This window comes from Lampris incognitus, chromosome 5 (genome assembly GCF_029633865.1).
Source record: "Lampris incognitus isolate fLamInc1 chromosome 5, fLamInc1.hap2, whole genome shotgun sequence".
Taxonomy (NCBI): domain Eukaryota; kingdom Metazoa; phylum Chordata; class Actinopteri; order Lampriformes; family Lampridae; genus Lampris; species Lampris incognitus.
In genome coordinates this window covers 31,488,151-31,508,215 of record NC_079215.1, presented here as the reverse complement: position 1 = coordinate 31,508,215, position 20,065 = coordinate 31,488,151, and the positions used below count along the sequence as shown (strand labels likewise).

The following is a 20,065-nucleotide window of genomic DNA, read 5'->3' as shown; positions in this document are numbered from 1 at the left end:
CGTTAGACCAGATTTTCTCATGTACACAAAACACTCTAGAAATAGACAAAGGCCTGTCATGATGCAGACAAAAATGTCATAGTTATCTAAGCAAATGGGTGCATATGATTAGCAACATGCGTGTGTGCATTGCCTTTGCAGTTGATCCAGAATTCCTGCTGAACAAGTTTTGTGAAAATACCCATAAGGGTTTGTCCCTCTTCTGACAAAAGCAGTTAAACAAGTTATTACTCAGATCTGTGTCTTGTGACATGTACTGAAAAACAGTTCATCTTAAAGCGCCACCAAACTGTTGCCTCAACATGAATAACAATATATTTTAACAGCATCTACTTCAACAACATCAATTAAATTAGCTTGTCAAGTGTAAAAATCAAAATTGTTCTAAAGACTCGGGATCCATACAAGAGACTCTAGGTAGAAACATTAGACTCCAGGTACAAAAAAATTTTCATCTGTCAGAATCAAACCAAATAAAAAGGAGGGCTACATCATGTTAGTCAAACACTGGGCCTCATACTGAAGAGTTTGAGAGTAGAGTCCAAATAGTCCACCCCAGTTCATATATAACTCAGTTACCTTTCTATCTATCTGCTTTTGGGACTGCTGTCAGGAATGACCAGTAATCCCTGGGTCTGAAAACATCTGGAAACATCACAAATTCTTGGTGTCCATCTCCTTCAAGACAAAACTTGCTCCCCAAACTCTCCGCTCATCCCTATTTGAAGTTTATTGTTTTGCTTGCTTGACCTGAGATTCATGACTGTTTGATAGATTACGACTTCACCACCACTTTTTGTTTTCTTGAGGGTGATTTTTTTTTCTCTTTCATACAAAATTGCTACATATTGTGTTTGTCGGAGTACATCTTGGAAAAAATAAAACAAAACAGGTCCATTACTTAGAAAGGTACTGCACCTCTTACTATCGTGTCTTGAAACTCTGGTCGCAACATCTACCTTTAATTTCTTGATTCAAGATAGTTTTAACTCAACTTTAAATTTGGCTCAATTTAAGATAATCTGCCATCTTGGCAAGTAACCATTTGTTGAAAGGAGCTTTTGTTGTAGTATCATCTTTGTATATTCAGATCTGCAGAAGGTGCAGGCCACATGGCAACCACTTACTACCAACACTAACCTGCTTTGTTGTAGTGAATTCTTATTGCATACATTCACACTCTTGTGATACCAATCTCCAGTCGCTAGTATTGACATAATAAACTTTGACGAAGCATAGATACATTAGGCCTAAACCAATGATGATAATGTAGTATCTATTCGTGAGCTGTTCATGTCAAGTATTAATTTAGCTATCCTCGGTCCATGGATTTACAAACAAGATAATCTAAAAATTGGGTAGTATGCTATATTTATTTTGAAGCTACTCTAACTTATTCCCAAGGATGTGTTTTTAAGGAATCAGGACTCTTGCTTGAGGAATCACTGTCTTTTCCAAAGTTAGTTTCAACAGTATCCACACTAGAGTCATGATGATTGTATACTTCTATTTATGTGGGTGTGGGAACGTTAGCTGTTAATTGAAAGCAAATTAAGTTGATTAAGTAGATTCAGTAGTGCTAAGAATAGTTGTCGGAGCACAGTAATGGGAGGTAAAGAGAAAGACTGGGCATACAAAGACCTCAGTGGGAATCTCCACCACTCACCCACATCTGTCTTGCATTAGACATAAAGAACAATGTGTGTTGCACAGATCCCTTCCTCTCTGGGAGGGGGAGGAGGCTCTCTGGGGATAACAAATTAAAAAGAGAAGTGTAGTTTTTCTGTCGCTTGAGTTGTTCTGATAAATCTAGTGCTCAGATCAATTCAGTAGTGTTCACACGGATTTGGAATTTTATTCTGAAAATGAAAATCCCCTTATAGCATAGCAAAAAGATGGAGCTAAACGGACTGTGCGCATGTGAATGGTATACTGCGCCAAGTTAAAGTAAAAGGCGAAAACACATTTCTTTGGGGTGAAGGGCATCAAGTTAGCAAGCATAGAACCCTTAGCCAGTTGGATATACCTGCAGTGTTGGGTTTTTCTCTGTCAGCCAAAGAGGGAGTGGAGAGGGAGGAAAATCAGTGCTTGGCTGCTCCAGGCCATCACGTGACACAGCCCCTTATTATGTCACTATCTAGTGATTAAGGCCACAGGGCAGGCATCTACAGGAAACTGCACTGGTTCACCTGATACCAAAGTGAGATCTCAAGTTGAAGGAGACTGTGGCTATCTCAAATTCTCATCCCAAAGCCCTTTAGTGTCTCAGTAGCTACGGATACAAGCACAGTTTTTTTCCATTCTGATTGAAATCATACAGATTGAAAATTCCGGGTCAAGTTTTTTTTTGGACCCCCCCCCCTTTTTTTCCCCCTACCCAATTGTACTTGGCCAATCACCCCACTCTTCCCGAGCCATCCCAGTCGCCGCGCCACCCCCTCTGCCCAGCCAGGGAGGGCTGCCGACTACCACATGCCTCCTCCGATACATGTGGAGTCACCAGCCGCTTCTTTTCACCTGACAGTGAGGAGTTTCGCCTGGGGGACTTAGCACATGGGAGGATCACGCTATTCCCCCAAGTTCCCCCTTCCCCCCAAACTGGCCAGAGGAGGTGCTAGTGCAGCGACCAGGACACATACCCACACCCAGCTTCCCACCCGCAGACACGGCTAATTTGTAGGGACACCCGACCAAGCCGGAGGTAACACGGGGATTCGAACTGGCAATCCCCATGTTGGTAGGCAACAGAATAGACCGCTATGCTACCCGGACGCCTTTCGGGTCAACTGTTTAAATAGAATGTGATGTAATATGGTCTGGTGTTTACATGCACTGACACATGTAATTGGAACAGCTGTGTGACATGCAAAAGTGATGAATACATCATGCATTTATCTTCCTCAATGGCTACCTTTCAGCACCAGCCCAATAAGCAATATCTCTTACCTGAATAGGTCATTATTTCTTATTTTTCTACTGTCTAGGCATCCAATAATGTTCAGTTCTTGTAAGAGTTTGTATTAAAAACAAACTCTCCACAGAGGTTCAGTTCAGCCTGGAAGCCACCATTTATTAGACGTGGGGTATGTCCCCGCACATTTATGTCAAGACGGAGGGCATGCGCAGAAAGAACGCAGCCAGAAAATAATCAGGTTAAGTCTTTTACGTGGCACAATTTTTCTTTTGATCGGTTTATGAAAAAGTTTAAACTACCCCTCTGCAACCGATGAAAATTTCAATTGGTTTGGGCCTGTTTATTCCGATTGTGGTGTTTATATGGAGCATTTTTGGCTGGACCACAATAATGGGGCCAACCCTACACATACAGTTGTCCATGAGTGAGTGCCTGAGTGAGTGATGGAGTTTCACCATTGGTCAGATGGCCAAGTTGAAGGTTCCCCATTGGTTGGACGGCTGAGTTGGAGTTCTCCCATTGGCCGCGCCAACAGTTTTCTATTACGTCATCAGCTGTTCATGGAACCAGTTTCAAAACAGCCACTTTTTAAACACAGTCGCACAAAAATAGCCATTAAAATAAATGTAGTAACGGTCCAGCTATATACTAGGTTTTAACCTGGAATTGTTATTCTGTTTGGGCTTTTAAACTGTTTGGGCTTTTAATCAGAATATTAGGCTCCGTGTAAACATAGCTACTGTCAACCTCATTTCTCAACCTTAAATGGTCTAATTTTGATCATTAACTCAGTTCCTTGAATTGAATTTCTCACATCGGAACAACAGTACATTACCCCCGTGTTCATGTTCTAGTCTTCATGCATTCACCAGATGTAAATAGTATTCTCACCTTAACCTAAAACAGAGGGTGGGATGATGTCATTCTGCTATAAGTGCCCCAAATGTGGTGCACGAGGATCAACCATTGCTTTGGCACAACACATGCTTTATATCAATAGACTTTCTGAGGGAATTCACTTACTGACAGCAAAACTTCTCTATATCTGATACACCTTCTTCCAGAAAGACTGTAACAACAAAATAGTTTAAACTTATTCAACTTTCACTCGTGGATATTTGCAAAAGGTACCCCCCCCCCAAAACTCCACAGTGAGTCAGGACAAAGCCAATAAGTACTGAATCTTAAAACTTTTTGTCCTTATTCATATCCTGATATAGACACATAAGAAAAGGTGAAATGCTGTGGAAGCTGAAACAGTTAGCAGATAGCAATAAGCTGAGCTCTATGGCCCACTTTAAAGACAGATATCTTGAGGGGAGGAAACAGTTGTCCTCAGGACTTTTCTCAAGGAACAAAACCAATATGTTACCACCTTAAAGCATCCACAGGAAAGAATAGCAAAGAGTAGAAAGCAAGAGCCTACATGTGCAGAGATTAGTTTTGGGAGCTTTTGTTCAAATGTCTTGGTGTTATTGAATAGAAAGCCTGAAGGACCTAAAGACCTCCGCCCCCCTCCAAAAAAAAAAAACCCACAATGAAAACTGTCAGGGAAACTATGACCATTACCATTAGTTTTCTTTGTGGCATCTGCACATTCCTTAGTCTTATGGTAAAAATAAGTCTGTAAGAGGTTGTGTTTTTTTAAGCTTCAAAAGAGTGGGAAAATTCTCAGCAAGAACAGAGGAAGCTTGAGGATAGCTTTAATCAAAATGTAGTCTATTTTTATCTGATGATTTAATGTCTCATATATTAATTGTTTGGACATTCACCCTTTCCAAATCTACCATTTTAAGATCAGAGCAACAGATCCTATGATTCCTTTGTGTGATATTATTACTAAACTCTATCTGGGCATAATTCTCATAAGCTACTTAAACTTTAAACATGACATTACAATGAGTAATAGGCATGTGGAGGAAAAAGTTACAATATTCTAGTGTGCAAATTTGGATGGGGGTAGATCTGATTGCCAACACAGGGGTCTTTGTTGCTGGTCTGGGCTAATGCAGAGAATGTCACATGTTTAGAGAGCTAGAAAGAAATAAAGAGCAGGCATGAGCAACCATACATATTACTTTCCACCACATCATTATCACATTTTACAGTGTGGGTTGCAACTAGGTTTGTTCTGACACTTAAACACTAAAGAAAACTATCTTAATATGTCCAAAACCTTTCTGTATTGCCTCAATACACAGGACCCCTCTCTGAAAATACATCAAAAATCCCTACTTTATAGAGATAGTGAAGCACGACATATTGGGGAGGTACAATATTAAGTTCTGGTAAGCATGAATATACAGTGGTAGCTTTCAATTTGTGACAGTGAGGTAGCATCATACTTTGGTGTACGTGACCAGTTGAAAAGTAGCTAATGATATGAATGACTCATACATTTTCGTGCAAGAGATGCCACAGTGGAAATCCAGTCTTGGCAGACTAAATATTGTCTTTAATAGCTAATGGCAAGTGTTTTTGTTTGTTTGTGCCTCCTTCCTAGTTGTTATCATAAGGATAGCCTGACAGAATGTCATCTGATGAAAATGCTGTCATAGGCCATCAGGATTGCAGAGCAGCAAGTCTAATTCTATATTTAAAAGAGGGATTTAAAACACTGTAGCATGCTAGTCATCTGACCCAATTAAACCAGTAAGGATAGCTAAGGATAAGGTTTCACTTAAGGGCTTTAGCTCTGGTGTGTGCAGCTTGAAAAATATCCAACACTAACCAACACTAACCAATCAGCATATGTTCAGCCGCCCTGGTATCTACAGCTCATATGTAACTTCACAGACAATGCTTGGACAAAGCCTTCATCTAACATCTATTGTTGCTATGGCTAACATATCTTATAGCTGTAGCTTCAATCTTAGTTCATCTCCTCACTAAACACCAGTGTGGGTGCAAAAAGCCAGCACTAGAAAGCAGTGTAGAACCAGAAAATTACTTAAATTGAGATTTCATATTTTCATTGTTAATTTTCAAATGTATGGCATGAGCAATAATTTTTCAAACTTGTGACTGGGGCTGTGTGATTATAAATATATGCTGAATTAAAATTTGTGTCAGAGATTGTCATTGAAAGAAAATGACCTCCAAGTAGCATTTTCTGTTTTCTGTTTCTTGCCAGTGAAATCATTTTCTCTTCTGATGTCTGCTCATAAAATGACAATGTTTGTGTTTCAAGATATTACATTGCCATTTAAACGTGAAAATTTTTGATTGATGGCTTTTCTCTGGCTTGGCATAAACATTCCATTAAGTTAATGTCAGGGTTTGGTTGAGGATATGAAGAAAAAATATTAGTTACCAGCATAATTTCAAGACTAGGTTGATATGGCCTTACTAGAATGGTACAACCCAGCTCCAGAATTTACAACCTCTGAACACGAGCTCCATGTTCTTATCGTCACACAGGAAAACACAAGTGCACCTATTGAGCAAAGAGGGGGAAATATATACTTGAGATAATGCCCCATTCCTGGGACCAATCGGAGGAAAAGAAATGTGGCACAGCGACAACTGATTTATAGGCTTGTTCCATATCTTCCCCACTGTCCAAGAGCACGGCTCTGTACCCCCATTACCCACGACTCAACCTGAGACTGCTGAGACCTCACTCTCCCAGCAGCTGTCGTTATTGGTGAATGTCACATACGGCTGCCAAGTCACGCCAAATAGACCTTGTCCACTAAGGCAGCTCTCCTGTTTCACTGGCTCTCTTAGGGGAGAACAAAAACACAGTGTGAGTCCTGTGTGTTGAACTTTGCTGCACTATAGAGTAGTGAGATAGAGTATGGTGTCAGTGAAGGGAATCAGAGCTACTAGTAAATATCAAATATATGAAATAACTTGGAGCCATCATTTGTTTACGTTTAACCAGTCAATCAAGACGCAAATGAAATATCTTTGCATGGATGAAAAAACAAAATGCAAGTCATGGGAACACCCTGGCAATACAACAATCAGGATTATTTGGACATTTGTAAAAAAAATGGCTCTTCCATCTTGTGCAGTTGCCAATACCACTAAATGACTCGTGTGCAAACTATAGGTATTGTTTTATGACACTGATCATGTTGTGTTCAAGAGTCCTGTCATGCCCTTGGGCTTCACTGCTCTAAACCAAGTGACCACCTATAAAAACCAGTAAATACATAGGTATGGATGCCGTACCTATGGGCAATGTCTATCTGGATTTCTACAACAGCATTTAACTGCTAGGTTCATAACAACACAGGTCCATCACCTGCTAGCTGATGGAACAAAGACAACTAGAAGTGGATAGGAACCTAAAGAGTAATTACAGGGCAAAAGACTGCAGGAGAGGTTGTGGCAAAGGGAGGGACCCAGAAACCAAACACAGCAGCAGCAACAACGGCACTCTGAGACAAAGGCCCTCACTATTGGAGGGAAAAGGATGATCGTGTGTTCAATTATAGCCAAACAAGTAAAGCATTTCCAAACATCAAAATGAAAAGAACATTAACTTGTCCCAGTGGAAATTAGTCACTGGAAGAAAACTGAAAATAGACTAAAGAAACAAGTATTTTAACCCTCAGCATGTCTCTACGTTTGGACTACTGCACTGTATGTTTCTGGTATAGTTTTTTTTTCCCTTCTAATTCCGAGTAGAAATAGATCTAATTGTAAATAACTGTTTTGATCATAAACTAACAGAATGCAGCCAATGCTCCAATTAGTTTTAAGTAAACACTGCCAAACTTATACTTGCAACAGTGCGTAATTGGTGTGTGTTTGTATATTTGCACACATATGCTTGTGCACATACTCAGCTGGGATCTCTGGCTTTGTTCTGAGTTTGCAAAGATTTTTTCTTTTTTTTCTTTTTTTTGTTGTCGGTGTGGGTGTATCCAACTGTGACAAGCTGCTTGGCTCAGTTTGGTTGCTTGTAAACTCTGGACTGTCCTGCATGACTGGAGCTGGACTGAGCAGCTTAGTGCGGATGTTCACCTCTCAGCTTAGCTACTGATTTAAGGACTCCATGAGCCATAAAAAGAATTTGTCCTAAAGGCTTGACAATTACATTGAAATACCTCTTGAGCATTACCATTATCAAGCTCTTACATGTTTTACTTTCCTTTTCAAACAGTGTGCCTGTAAAGTTTGCGTTGTTCACTTATGGAGCAAAGGGCCAAGTGGAAAAAAATGCATTTACAATCATTTAACTTTCTGTTTAGAAGGATTTTTTTTTCAAATTCTGTTAATTGGTATACCTTTTGTAGTCATGACTATTTATTATTTTAGCATTGTTTATTGTTATTTAAATACTGACAGCAGCAAATTGCAACCCCCTCAGCTGAAGGCAACATCAATTTTATCAATTATCTTTTTATTTGTCACTGTGTATGTGATGTCTTTGTGCAAAAACAAAAAAACAGTATAAAAGAAAACTGACAAGAAAATGAAACAGTGAAATGTATGACATTAATGTCTAACGCCATTGTGACCCAGCCAACCGGGCAGCACGGTTTGCAATCAATGCTCCTGTGAAGCATTTACATTAGCAGTAGTAGTTCATAACCCAAGTTTTAGACTCTGTGGGTTATGTTGTTTCATAAATTAAGTGCACCTAAAACTGCATTTTTTATCTGTATCATCTGACATTCTTCAAACAAGCTGTATGCATTTTCCATAAACAACCCCCCCCCATAGCTTCCATACTTACTTTAACAATGAAATTAAGATGCTTAGTGTCACTTGTGATTATGATGCCACTGGTGAGCTCTCAAGTCACTGTATCTGCCTATATGCGCCTTTGTAGCTTCAGCAGCTTGTTGTCCATGCACCTGAAGAGATACGCCATCTTCAGGGTCTGATAATATTAAGTTTTTTTTTTAAAACTAGTTAGCTAACTATTATTCAAACCGTTTTAATCAGTTACAACTCATAGTTTAGCAGTCAATTACAGCACAAAAAGGGCCATGCACTCACTGAGAACTTTTTTCCTCCCTCTCTAAGATTTGTGAGGTTATTGGCTTTATTTAATGGCATGCATTTATTAAGTAACATCATCTTCCTGATTTCCTTCCAAAATTCAGTGCATCTTTCTAATGAACTTAATTAAAAATAATCTATCTTTAAAGCTAGCAACATGATGCCTTAGTGGTGATAACTGTTGCATCCTAGCAAGGGGCTCATGGGTTTGATTGCAGCTCATCTGTGTGGGGTTTGCATGTTCTCTCTGTGTTTGCATTGACTTCTGATCACTTTTCAAAGAAATGCATGTTAGGTGAATTCAAATCTCTAAATTGCCCATAGGTGTGAAAGATGTGTGGTCCTGTGATGAACTGGTGAGTCTAATGTGCCACCATGCCTTCTGCCCGATACCTGTTGGGATAGGCGACCCAGAATTGGACAAGGTGGGCATAGATAATGGATGGCCAGATCTTTAAAGCTTATGTTCTGATTTCTTTTTTTTTTAAATAAATTTATTTTTGATTTTTCCCTTTTTCTCCCAATTTAGTGGCCAATCGATCCCTATTTTAGTTCAAACACCCACCCTCGTACTGCATGCGTTCACCAACTGCATCTCTCCGGCCGGCAGTCTCGAAGGAGACGCCTCCCCACTTTCGTGACAAGGCGACTCCAGGCCGAACCACTGTTTTTTCCGACACACACAGAGACGCATTCATGTGACGAACACAAGCCGACTCCGCCCCCCTCCCGAAGACAGCGTTGACAATTATTGCTGCTTCATCGAATGCGGCCATAGTCGGATCTGACGAGACCGAGGCGCGAACCCCGGCCCCCAGTGGGCAACTGCATCGACTTAAAGCCGACGCTTAGACCGCTACACCACCGCGGACCAGATGTTCTGATTTCTGTAGCATTGTGCGATTTAGATGGCTGTGAGACTTTTGAGTCACTACTTCTAGATTGGGCATGGACCAAAATTCCTGGCACATGAAAAAAAGGAGTTATCCTTTAAAGCCATGATAATAACAATACAACCAAAGGCACCTTCTCCTACAGTTATGCCCAAAAACATTATTACCGTTATTCTTTGTGACCTACTACCAGTCTACTACTACTACTTTCGGCTGCTCCCGTTAGGGGTCGCCACAGCGGATCATCCGACTACTACCAGTCTATGATTCATTATCCTTTATTAATTTGCCAATCAAAACCCATCCTCCTAGTTTATCATCTTCATGACCTTAATTTCCAATAGCTTTAGCATACAGCTAGTTTGCATCTTGTAATTTCTAAGATGACACAGTTAAATCGTTGTCCTCTACCTCTAACGTGAGCGCTCCCTATTGTCTTATTAATACAACTTCACTTTCCCACCTGCTTACAGACAGCTGGCTGCCCCCGACTGAGCGGGCTGTTGTGATGAGAGTAGCCCCCAGACAGCCTTGTGGCAGCTTGGCTCGTTACTGGGAGATTTAACACAGACACTGGAAGTCTGGAAGGCTGCTAATGTCCTGGAGGTCTGATTGACACAAGGAAAGCTATCATTATACCAGCCAGCTTCCCTGCCTAGACTCAGCTTGGCTCAACAGTTTCCTGTGTTGCCCATCTCAGTCCAGACAGTTTAGAGGCGGCACTTTCAGTGTAGCTTAATGAAATTGTTTTAGCCTGATTAATTTCCAAGTGAATAGTTGGGATTTATTTATGTAAGAGTCAGAGATGTGGATGAAACTTTTTCCTTTTTCTCCCCAATTGTACATAGCCACCTACCCCACTCTTCCGAGCCATCCCAGTCATTGCTCCACCCACTCTACTGAGCCAGGGAGGGCTGCAGACTACCACATGCCTCCACCGATACATGTGGAGTCGCCAGCCGCTTCTTTTCACCTGACAGTGAAGAGTTTTGTCAGGACGACATAGCACGTGGAAGGATCATGCTATTCCCCCCAGCCCGGTCGGGCGCCCCGACCGACCAGAGGAGGCGCAAGTGCAGCAATCAATACAAATACCCACATTTGGCTTCCCATCCGCAGACACGGCCAATTGTGTCTATAGGGACAACCGACCAAGCTGGAGGTAACACAGGGTTTCGAACCAGAGATCCCCGTGTTGGTAGGCAATGGAATAGACCGCCACGTCACACCTTGTGGACCAAACTTTTAAAGAAAAACTGAACATCATGAACACAACATTATTGTCTAAAGTGAGTGAAGTGTTATCCAAACTGGTTCGTCTTCCGAAAAGCAGTGGAGATTGGTTATGGGTGAAGTTTTCAGACAGTATTCATGTCATTTGAAACATCAGAAGTCCCAATCTTTTTACCAGAAACCCCTGAGGACTACCTAAGCTTCCTATCCATCTGGACAGGAGGTATATTATTCATAAAAAATTGGATTTATTTATCCAACATTACATTCGTATCAGGTTCAACGATATTTTTAATCTGCTACAACTGATAGCTGTAATTACTAATGAGGGCTTTTCTAAAGAGTTACAAGAAATATAAATCCATCCATCTATCCTAATGGGTCTCCATTGGTCAGTCTGTCAAAGTGATCAGTACCAAAGTTGGCCTCATGGACAGATTGCTTTAGAACTTTTATTGAGCACACGGGCAGGCTGCTTTTATCATTTTATAATCAAGGCGCCCTGACGTGGAATAACGGATGTAGGCTGAAGATGACAGCTCTTCTGCTATGATCATAAGACCTTGTAATTGGTTCCAGATGTGATAATCAGGCCTAATGCCGGAGTGTCATTGTTTCAAAAGAAATCTACTATACTGCCTCAGCTATTTATTTTGTGCTTTTTATTTAAACACTTATAGTGATCCTATAGTGTTTTCACATTAACAAAGGGACTTTCACTGAAATCTGGATCTTTTTTAGTTTCAAAGATTGGGTGCCATGTTTTTTGCAGAATGAGTTGTATCCTGGAATTCTATGGACAGAAGCTTAAAATATGTTGGTTTTAAATACTTAACATACTATGGGCTATATTTAAATGATCGAAGCGCACAGTCTAAAGTGCATGGCACAAGTGCATTTATGGTGAGTCCAAATCCACTTTTACAAGTTTAATGGCAGATAATCTGAGCGCAAAATAAGGTGCATGGTTCAAAGGGGTTGCACTTAGTCTCTTAATTGATCATGTGTGTGTTTTGGACATAACATGAACTAAACCAATCAGAGAGTCATCTCTCATTCCCTTCAAAAGCCAGGTGTGCTTGCACCTTGGCGGATTGCCATTTTATTTGTGGATTGCCAAGTAGTAGGAAAGTTGTGCAACCGCCTATGTAGGTAGGCACCCTTAAAATAACAGTAAAATACTGCAACACTGACTTCAGACAATCGCTTTCTGCTGCTTAAGGATAGCAATATGCCAACAATGCACCTGACCTCACCTCATTTTAAGACCAACATACCCATGGTGCGCTTAGATGGGTGCAAGTACATTTGCTATTTAAAAAACATGGGTGCTTGGTGGGAAAATGACAACTGCGTCGGTTTGAAATTAGCAAAGACACTCACATTGCACTTGGCGCTGCTTTCTGCCAGGCGTAAGATAGAACCCACTGAGAGTTTTTTTAACTTGACCTTTTTTTTTCAGTTCCAACTCTGTTGGAAGATAGTAGTGCCTTTGAAGTGATATTATTATATCATTTTCAGTATGAGATTTGAAAAACTTGGAATTTATTTTTTATTTTTTGGTAATCTTTATGGGACTGCATTTAATAAAGGTTGAATAAAAAACAGAATTGGGAATACCGAGGGTGGTCTGGCGGTGGCCTTGCCTAGCGTTGACTGTTAATAGTGTCATCGTGTGGAGTGCGGGGAGGTGTGTCGAAGGTGTCTGGCTGGGACAGCGAGCACTGGATCGGCTGGGGGAGCTTGGTCTGCTGCGTCCGGTGGGCCCAAGGACCACGACCCTGCCCAGAGCTGTGCCCAAAGAGAAAACACCGAGGGTGGTCTGACAGGATGCAGAAGCGGGGCAGGCTAAGCTAACTGCTAGTCCATGCAGACCGGCAGTTCCAACAGTCATCCTGGCTGGCATTCATTCTATTGGACAGTGATTTTTTTAAATTAAATTAAATTTTTTTGGTTTTTGTTTAGTTTGGATGTATGTGTTAGTATATATGTGTTCTTGTAGTTCTTGGATATATGTTTTTATCTTTGTGTTGCACTGCTGTGGGGTGGGGGAAACGATATTTCATTTCATTTCACATGCGAAGGTACATGAAATAAAATGACAAATAAAGTGTTCCTGATTCCTGAATAGTAGCTATTTCAATATACTCATTTACATGCCTATCCCTTTTTTCCTTAAATCTATGTACTCTGGAGTCTTAGAGATCCACAAACTAAATTAGATTGGATATAATCCTTTGCTTGCTTGCTTTTAATTTTGTTTGTACAGTAGTTACAGTAACACTGTAGTTTCGATTACATTTTCAAAACCAGAGTCAGAGCCTGTCCTTTGACTTTGAGTTAAATTCTCAGAGAATCATTTAAAAAGTATATGACTGATGAAATCAAGTCGACTCAGATGTTGATAATAATGTCTGCCATGTGTTTTTTCTGCTCTCGAACCTTACTAAAACCAATAAGTAGACTTTATCTCTACCTCTAACTCAAGACACATTGCAATGGACACATAGAGTTTAAGCATAGTCAGCATACTTGATAACTGACATACTTTAGTAGGTAACTCCTCTTAAGAACTTGACTTTTCTTTATTTCTACTCCTTTAAAATGTGGTAATTTTGTTTGATACAAACTTCCAACTTCAGAGGATAATTCACTGAACATAGCCAGAAACATCACTGATAACTTTTAAATTATTACTTAGCTAATGAACTTTATTTTAAAGCTCCAAAAATTAGATGGTTGGTTTATAAATCAAACAGAAGCACTCAAGTGTGCAAACCTCTTCCAAGGCTGAACATGCTTGAAAGTGCATTTCCTGGAGAAAATGCATAGGCTGGCTGAAAGTGTTGTCAAGATGGTCACGCTGTTTGGAATTATTATAAATTGAACTGCAACATTATCAGTCCTCTCCAAACAGTCATTCTTTTCTATTTTTTAGAGATAAAAAAAAGTTAAATGCCACAAAACGTACATTAAATTCCACCACCAAAATCTAATGAACTGTATCTCTGCCCAAGGCTCAACCAGTCACAAAATTCTGAGAATCTCCCCATTCTTGAGATATCCAAGTTAAAGGAAAAAAAAGAAAGAAGAAAGAAAGACAGAGTGGAAACTGGGTGAATCCTGGTTCATTGCCTATTATAACACACTGCCATGTCACAGCTCTATGATTCACACAGGGAACCTTTACCACCCTTCATCACCTGACACCTCTGGCATGCATATAACACTACTCCTCTAAATCCATTGTACTATCAACCAACTTCAACAGCACAACATGGGAGGCTCAGGCTCCATAACATTTTTTTGGGAGCTCCACTCCAGTCCATTCCTTCAGCTGCTGCTGAGGAGTTGCTCATAATTATGATGGATTAGACTACCGGTCTGTCTTGGGCCTGTGCATTGTAATTGTTTTGCAGATGCTGCAGATGTGACATGCATTAATTATTGAGGGCAGCAGACAGAACTCAGTGTAATCTATAGCTCCTCCAGGCAGATAGGGGGGCAGGGAGGAGAAAAGAAGACAATCATGATGTTCTGCACCCCCGCATACATTCTTCCATGTGTCATAGAATCCAAATTGCAAGCTTACCAGCACCACTTCCATATAGAATTTGTAAGCTAGCTATTCACAATTTTCAGCAATACCTCAGCAGCGTGGAATGCATACTCTTTTTCCACTGAATAAGGACAAAAATAGCATTTATGTTTGCAGACTTGACAAACGATTATTGTTTAGTGTATTGAAAGATATACTATCCAGTCGAGACCAAATAATGGAATATTAGATGAAATATTGCATCTCAATATCAACTGCTAGCTTAAGTTGTCGGTACAATTATACTTTCAACCAACTTTAATATTAAGTAACATCTGCCAAACAAGAATAAACAGGTTACACATAAAGCCACTACTTGTTTCCTTTGTTATGATGTTAGGTTAGTGACAGTCTGTCATAGGGTAATGCTTTATCCATAATAACCATATGATTACAAGTTCATAGTTGCAGCCTTTGTAAAAAAGAGGCTTGTACTTGATACTTGTCTATGCAAATTTGACATAACAATGGTGTAGAATTAAGGATACAGCCAATGAACAGCTGACAAGCAGCAACACCTATTCCTATCTACCATCTGGTACTTTAAACCTGTATCCTACCTCCTTTTCTCAGTCTGTATAATGCTGAGTTGATCATATTCCATCTAATGAGCAAAAGCCAAATTCAGATAATCATAGTTGTGATATGAGCAAAATAGATGTGCTTTTTTCTAAAATCCAGCCTATAAAAAAGGGATGTCCAAATCTTCAAAACATGTGTTCTATCCCCTTATGAAAGGACAATTCAAAAATTGGTACCATATACCACAAGTTGCTTTATACACTCAACTTTATGCAAGTGAAATTAAGGCTGGTGCCTAGCTAATTGATCCAGGCAATTTGATTCCTATCATTTAAAAGAAGCAGAGGTTTTGTTACTCGTTTCATGGTACTCAGTCTGCATTTTCTTCAACTTGAAACCAGAGCAGGGGGCTTTGCATAACTGCTTGGGATAGGTTATATGTGTTCTGAATAATCTGTGCATGCAAAGGATGCAGCCCTGTCCCAATTGAAATATGTTTCTCTAGTGTCTCTATATTTTAAAAAGGGCTGAGTGCTGGATGCACACAACTTTGGGATGTTTTCATATCAAGATTGGCTTTTATGGTACCAAAGTGATAGCATATTAGCTGATGAGAATTAAGCAGCACAAGGGCTTGTGTCTTTAAAGATCACCATTATTGCACATTCCCTGCCTTTCCTATGGTTTTGACACAACCAGAATAGTGCATCTGGAGAATTGTAGGCATTTATACACTGAGTAGAGAGAATTCATAACAAGAGGAACTACCGCCTGTATTTGTTACTTCAGCAAATATACTTCTCTCCTCAATAACAGCGTCAGTGTATTTAGATTTTTCCCCCCATCAAAACACTGCAAGGCATACTTAGTTTCAACAATGTGTTTGCTCAAGTACAAATTTGGAGGCATGTGCCCCACTCAGCCCATGATGTCCTGGTATAACCTCGTCTTGCTTGTATCTTTGGTCTCTCTTGCTACTTCCCACTCAGGCTGCGAGTGAGTAAGAATGAGGTTGAAGTGAATCTAATTTTGTGACACGATCATGTTGCCAACTGATACATGCTTAGGGCCAAGTGTAAACACATTACTCTACTGACCCTTTCCTTTTCACTTCCTTTTGCCAAAGCAATGAGTGTTGAGTTGAAATTTCTCAATGATGGCAGTTTGTATTGTGTGGTGCATATTGTTTCAGAGCATAATTCTGCTCAGAAAAGGCTTTGAGTATTTTGTGACCAAGCTTTATTATCTTTAGCCTTGAACTTTTTCTTTTTACATCCCTAAATTTGCTCTTCTACTGCAGACAATGTATTTCATGTATAGATACCAAATAGCTTTCGCCCTCTTTTTGTTCTGCAGCACAGACAGAGGGCAGCCTTGTGGATGGACCCAGAGCAGGCCAGATGGAAACAGAAAATGCAAGCCATGAGACGGAAGAAAGTCTGATATTAGCACAATTCACCGCAGCTCACACCTCAAACAACCTGATTACTGCCACAAAACTCCAGAATGGAACCCACTCTCCAGAAGGACCATCTCTACACATCAATGGGGATGACAACTGGAACCATTACAAGCCCCACACAGCAGTCACCTCAATGAAGAGACATAGAGAGATCTGCAACAGCTCTACTTCAGTACAGGGGCTGTTTGATCAAACATCATACATGATGAATGGAGAGATGAAGAATGCACTCACTGAGCAGTCCTTACTGACCCACCAGCCTAAGAAACTCAGAGCAGATTCTGAGACTAAAGGAGATGTTGATATGACCTCAAATTTGGTAGACAACATTCCTGAGCTCACAAAGGTAACAGAGTTTGAGTGTGATATCCTGCAGAATGAGACTAAACTGGACAAAAGGAACTGTAACTTCCAAAACGGGGATATTTTCTGTGTTTCCAGCAATAAACAACTGTCTATTTCCAATGGTGAGGCAGCTCCCCCATCCATGGAAGGTACACCAGGTGATCTTTTAGAAAAAACTTTGTCTCAGTATTACCCTGAGCAAGTGTCCATTGCACCACAAACAACTGGGCCACAATCAGATATTGTCAATGGTTCACTGGCTAATGAGCTGCCCAATCAAGGTGCTCAAACCTCCCCTTTAACCTCAGGTTTTACCAGTTCAGCTCAGAAGACTGCCTCAGAGCAACAGCAGCATGGGCCAGCTCATACTTCTGAAGACATAAAAAGCTATAACTCTACTCCCTATGTGGTGAATGGATACTCTAAGGATTATGGCGCAGACACACGGCAGCAACAACATCAGCAGCAACCTTATTCTGCTCAAGACCAAAAGCTCCCACTAGATCAGGTTGGACAACTTCCTGGCATGGCTCCATCTACAAATACTGCAAAAACTTCACAACATCAAAATGGTCCAGAGTGTTATCCAGAGGACTCAAACTCTCAAGTTATTTATGGTAAACCAAATAAAGAGTTAAGCCAGGATTCCTTCCTTGGGCATAACACGCATCTCCAAACAGGGGAGGGAAGTGGATTTACACCCTTTCCCAACCCTGGATTGCAGAGGATGAGGCAACGTGAGGAACCTGGCTCAGGTCAACGTCATCAGCAAGGAATTGAGGGTGGCCTCCAGTATGGGATGCAACCCCAATCCTTTCAGCAAAATTCTGGAAACTTGTGTGGAGCTGAAACTATTATAAACTCCCTATGCCTCAGCCCTCAAACCCAGAATAGTGCAGCTGGTCCCCAGCAACCGCATCCAGCTGGTCTAGAGAATGGAACACATAGCATGTCTCAGCCGAGAGGCAACTTATCATGCCCTACTCCCCATCAAAGGGGCTGGATTGATCAGAACTCCTCTCATTCCCAGCAGAGGGCAGCCAGTGGCCCACCGTCCCAGACACAAGAGCAGGATATGTGGAAGGGTTTTCCCCCTAGGTCTCAGTCACAGCAGCAGACAACTAATCCCCATGCCCAAGGCCAGATGTTGGGGCCAGACTCAATGCAAAGATTCCAGACACAGGGTGGTTTCACAGAGAGCACCCCAGAGTCTTACAGGTTCCAGCAACAGCAACAGGACTGCTTGCCAGCCCAATCCCACTCTACTCCAGCCCAGCACAACACTGCCCCTGAGTGGCAGCAAGCCAATTCTAAAGCATCTCCACTGCAGCAAACTCTTTCCCAGAAATTGCCCCAGCAGTGCAACCGCCAGCCGCAGGCAGATAGCCACTATCGCACTCATATGCAGCCAGAGCGCTTATGTGAAAGTGACCCTGACCTACAAGAAATTCTGTCCCCTGGATATTTACTACCACAGCAACATCAGCACTGTCAGCAACAACAACAGCAACGTCCACTATCCCACCCACCACAGTTTGAAGGACAACAGTTGAAATCTCCCAACTATAGACCCCATAGTCAGCCTCAGCCAACTTCAGCCATGAGAAATAGCCCTGCTCAGTCCAATATTCAGCACCCCCATCAGAACAATCATGCCACATTCAGCCACGGCAACACAATGAAGATGCAACCGCAACAGCGGCAGTACGTTCCAAACTCAGGCAGCAATAACTTCAAGCAATATCCATCGCAGCATCCTACCCCCCACTACCATCAGGCCAGCAACATGGACTTCCCCAAGACTACCACACAGTCACAGCCTCATTTACTACATGATATGCTAAAGCAACCGGTATCAGCACAGACGTATTCTAAAGATGAAAAGCAGCAGCAGGAGTCATGTGCCCTACTCCAGAGGGGACCCCAACTACCTCTGGGACCTACAGGTCCCAATGGAGACTTTCAAAGGCATGCAGCCCTACGGATGCACTTGTTACAGCGACAGGAGCGACAGGGCCCACCTCATGCACCTCAGAGCCCCAGTGACCTCAAACAAAGTCTGAGAGCTGTCAAAATGGAAAATGGACCCCGATTTCAGCCCCCTGGAGTGCAGCAGCAGGAACAGCAGCTACAGAGACAAGATATGGGTATGACTGGTGCAAAGATCAAGCAGGAACATTTTCAATCTATGTGCGAGCAAAACAACAGGCAGGGTAGCATCCTAGCTAGTATGGAACAAAGCCTGAGGCAGTACCAGCTTTCACCTGTCTTTGAGAAGAAGTCCCTCGTTGTCAATTCATTAAATAAGGTCAAAGTGGAATCATCAGGAGCTGTCACAATACTTTCAACAAACACTGAACTGGGTGGAGGAGAGTTACAGGGGGGTTCCTCCACCTCTGTAGTTCTGAAAAAAGCCCCCGACTTTACCCCCAAGAAGGAACCCCTGCTGCAAAGCTTTATGGACTCTCCTATGAAGCTGTTGGACACTCCCATGAGGAACCTACTTGACACTCCTATCAAAACACAGTACGATATTGCATCCTGTCACTGTGTTGGTAAGTTGCATTTATTTTCAGAATAAACCCAGTATCCCTGGCAGTGGCGCCGGCAGTCATAATCCTGTACGCACTGTTCGTACATTTTTTTATGATTTTGTTCGGTTTTTTTTTGCCACTCACGCCATTTGACGCAAATACATTTCAAGGCCAATGATTGGTTTTAACGTCACTGGCTAATAGCGCACGGTGCGTACAGGATTACGGCTGCTGGCACCACTGATCCCTGGAGTGCAATTGTTGATGTCTTCTTCTTTTGTGATGTTCAGAACAAATAAGTGAGAAGGATGAGGGCCCTTACTACACTCACTTGGGAGCAGCGCCAAACATTGCTAGTATACGTGATGTCATGGAAAAACGGTAAACCATTTAACATTTGTTCAAAACAGACATTTGTTTTATTAACCACTGCACTGTTTGAGTTGTATTTTTTATTTCACTTGCTCTCCATGTATGTTTGTGTCTTCAAAGCTCTGGTTTGACTGGCCGTGCTATCAGGATTGAAAAAGTAATATATACAGGCAAGGAGGGAAAAAGTACGCAGGGCTGTCCAATAGCTAAATGGGTGAGTATTTTTCTGTT

At 41.4% G+C, this 20,065-nt stretch overlaps 1 protein-coding gene across 1 annotated transcript in view; it reads left to right on the top strand.

Moving 5' to 3' along the window:
- Nucleotides 1-20,065, top strand: part of tet2 (tet methylcytosine dioxygenase 2) — a 35,967-nt gene that overhangs the window by 7,765 nt on the left and 8,137 nt on the right. The window contains exons 2-4 of the mRNA XM_056280400.1: nucleotides 16,478-19,483; nucleotides 19,753-19,843; nucleotides 19,955-20,048. Of these exons, the coding sequence (XP_056136375.1) occupies nucleotides 16,522-19,483; nucleotides 19,753-19,843; nucleotides 19,955-20,048 (3,147 nt within the window). The 5' untranslated portion in view covers nucleotides 16,478-16,521. The remainder of the gene's footprint in view (nucleotides 1-16,477; nucleotides 19,484-19,752; nucleotides 19,844-19,954; nucleotides 20,049-20,065) is intronic.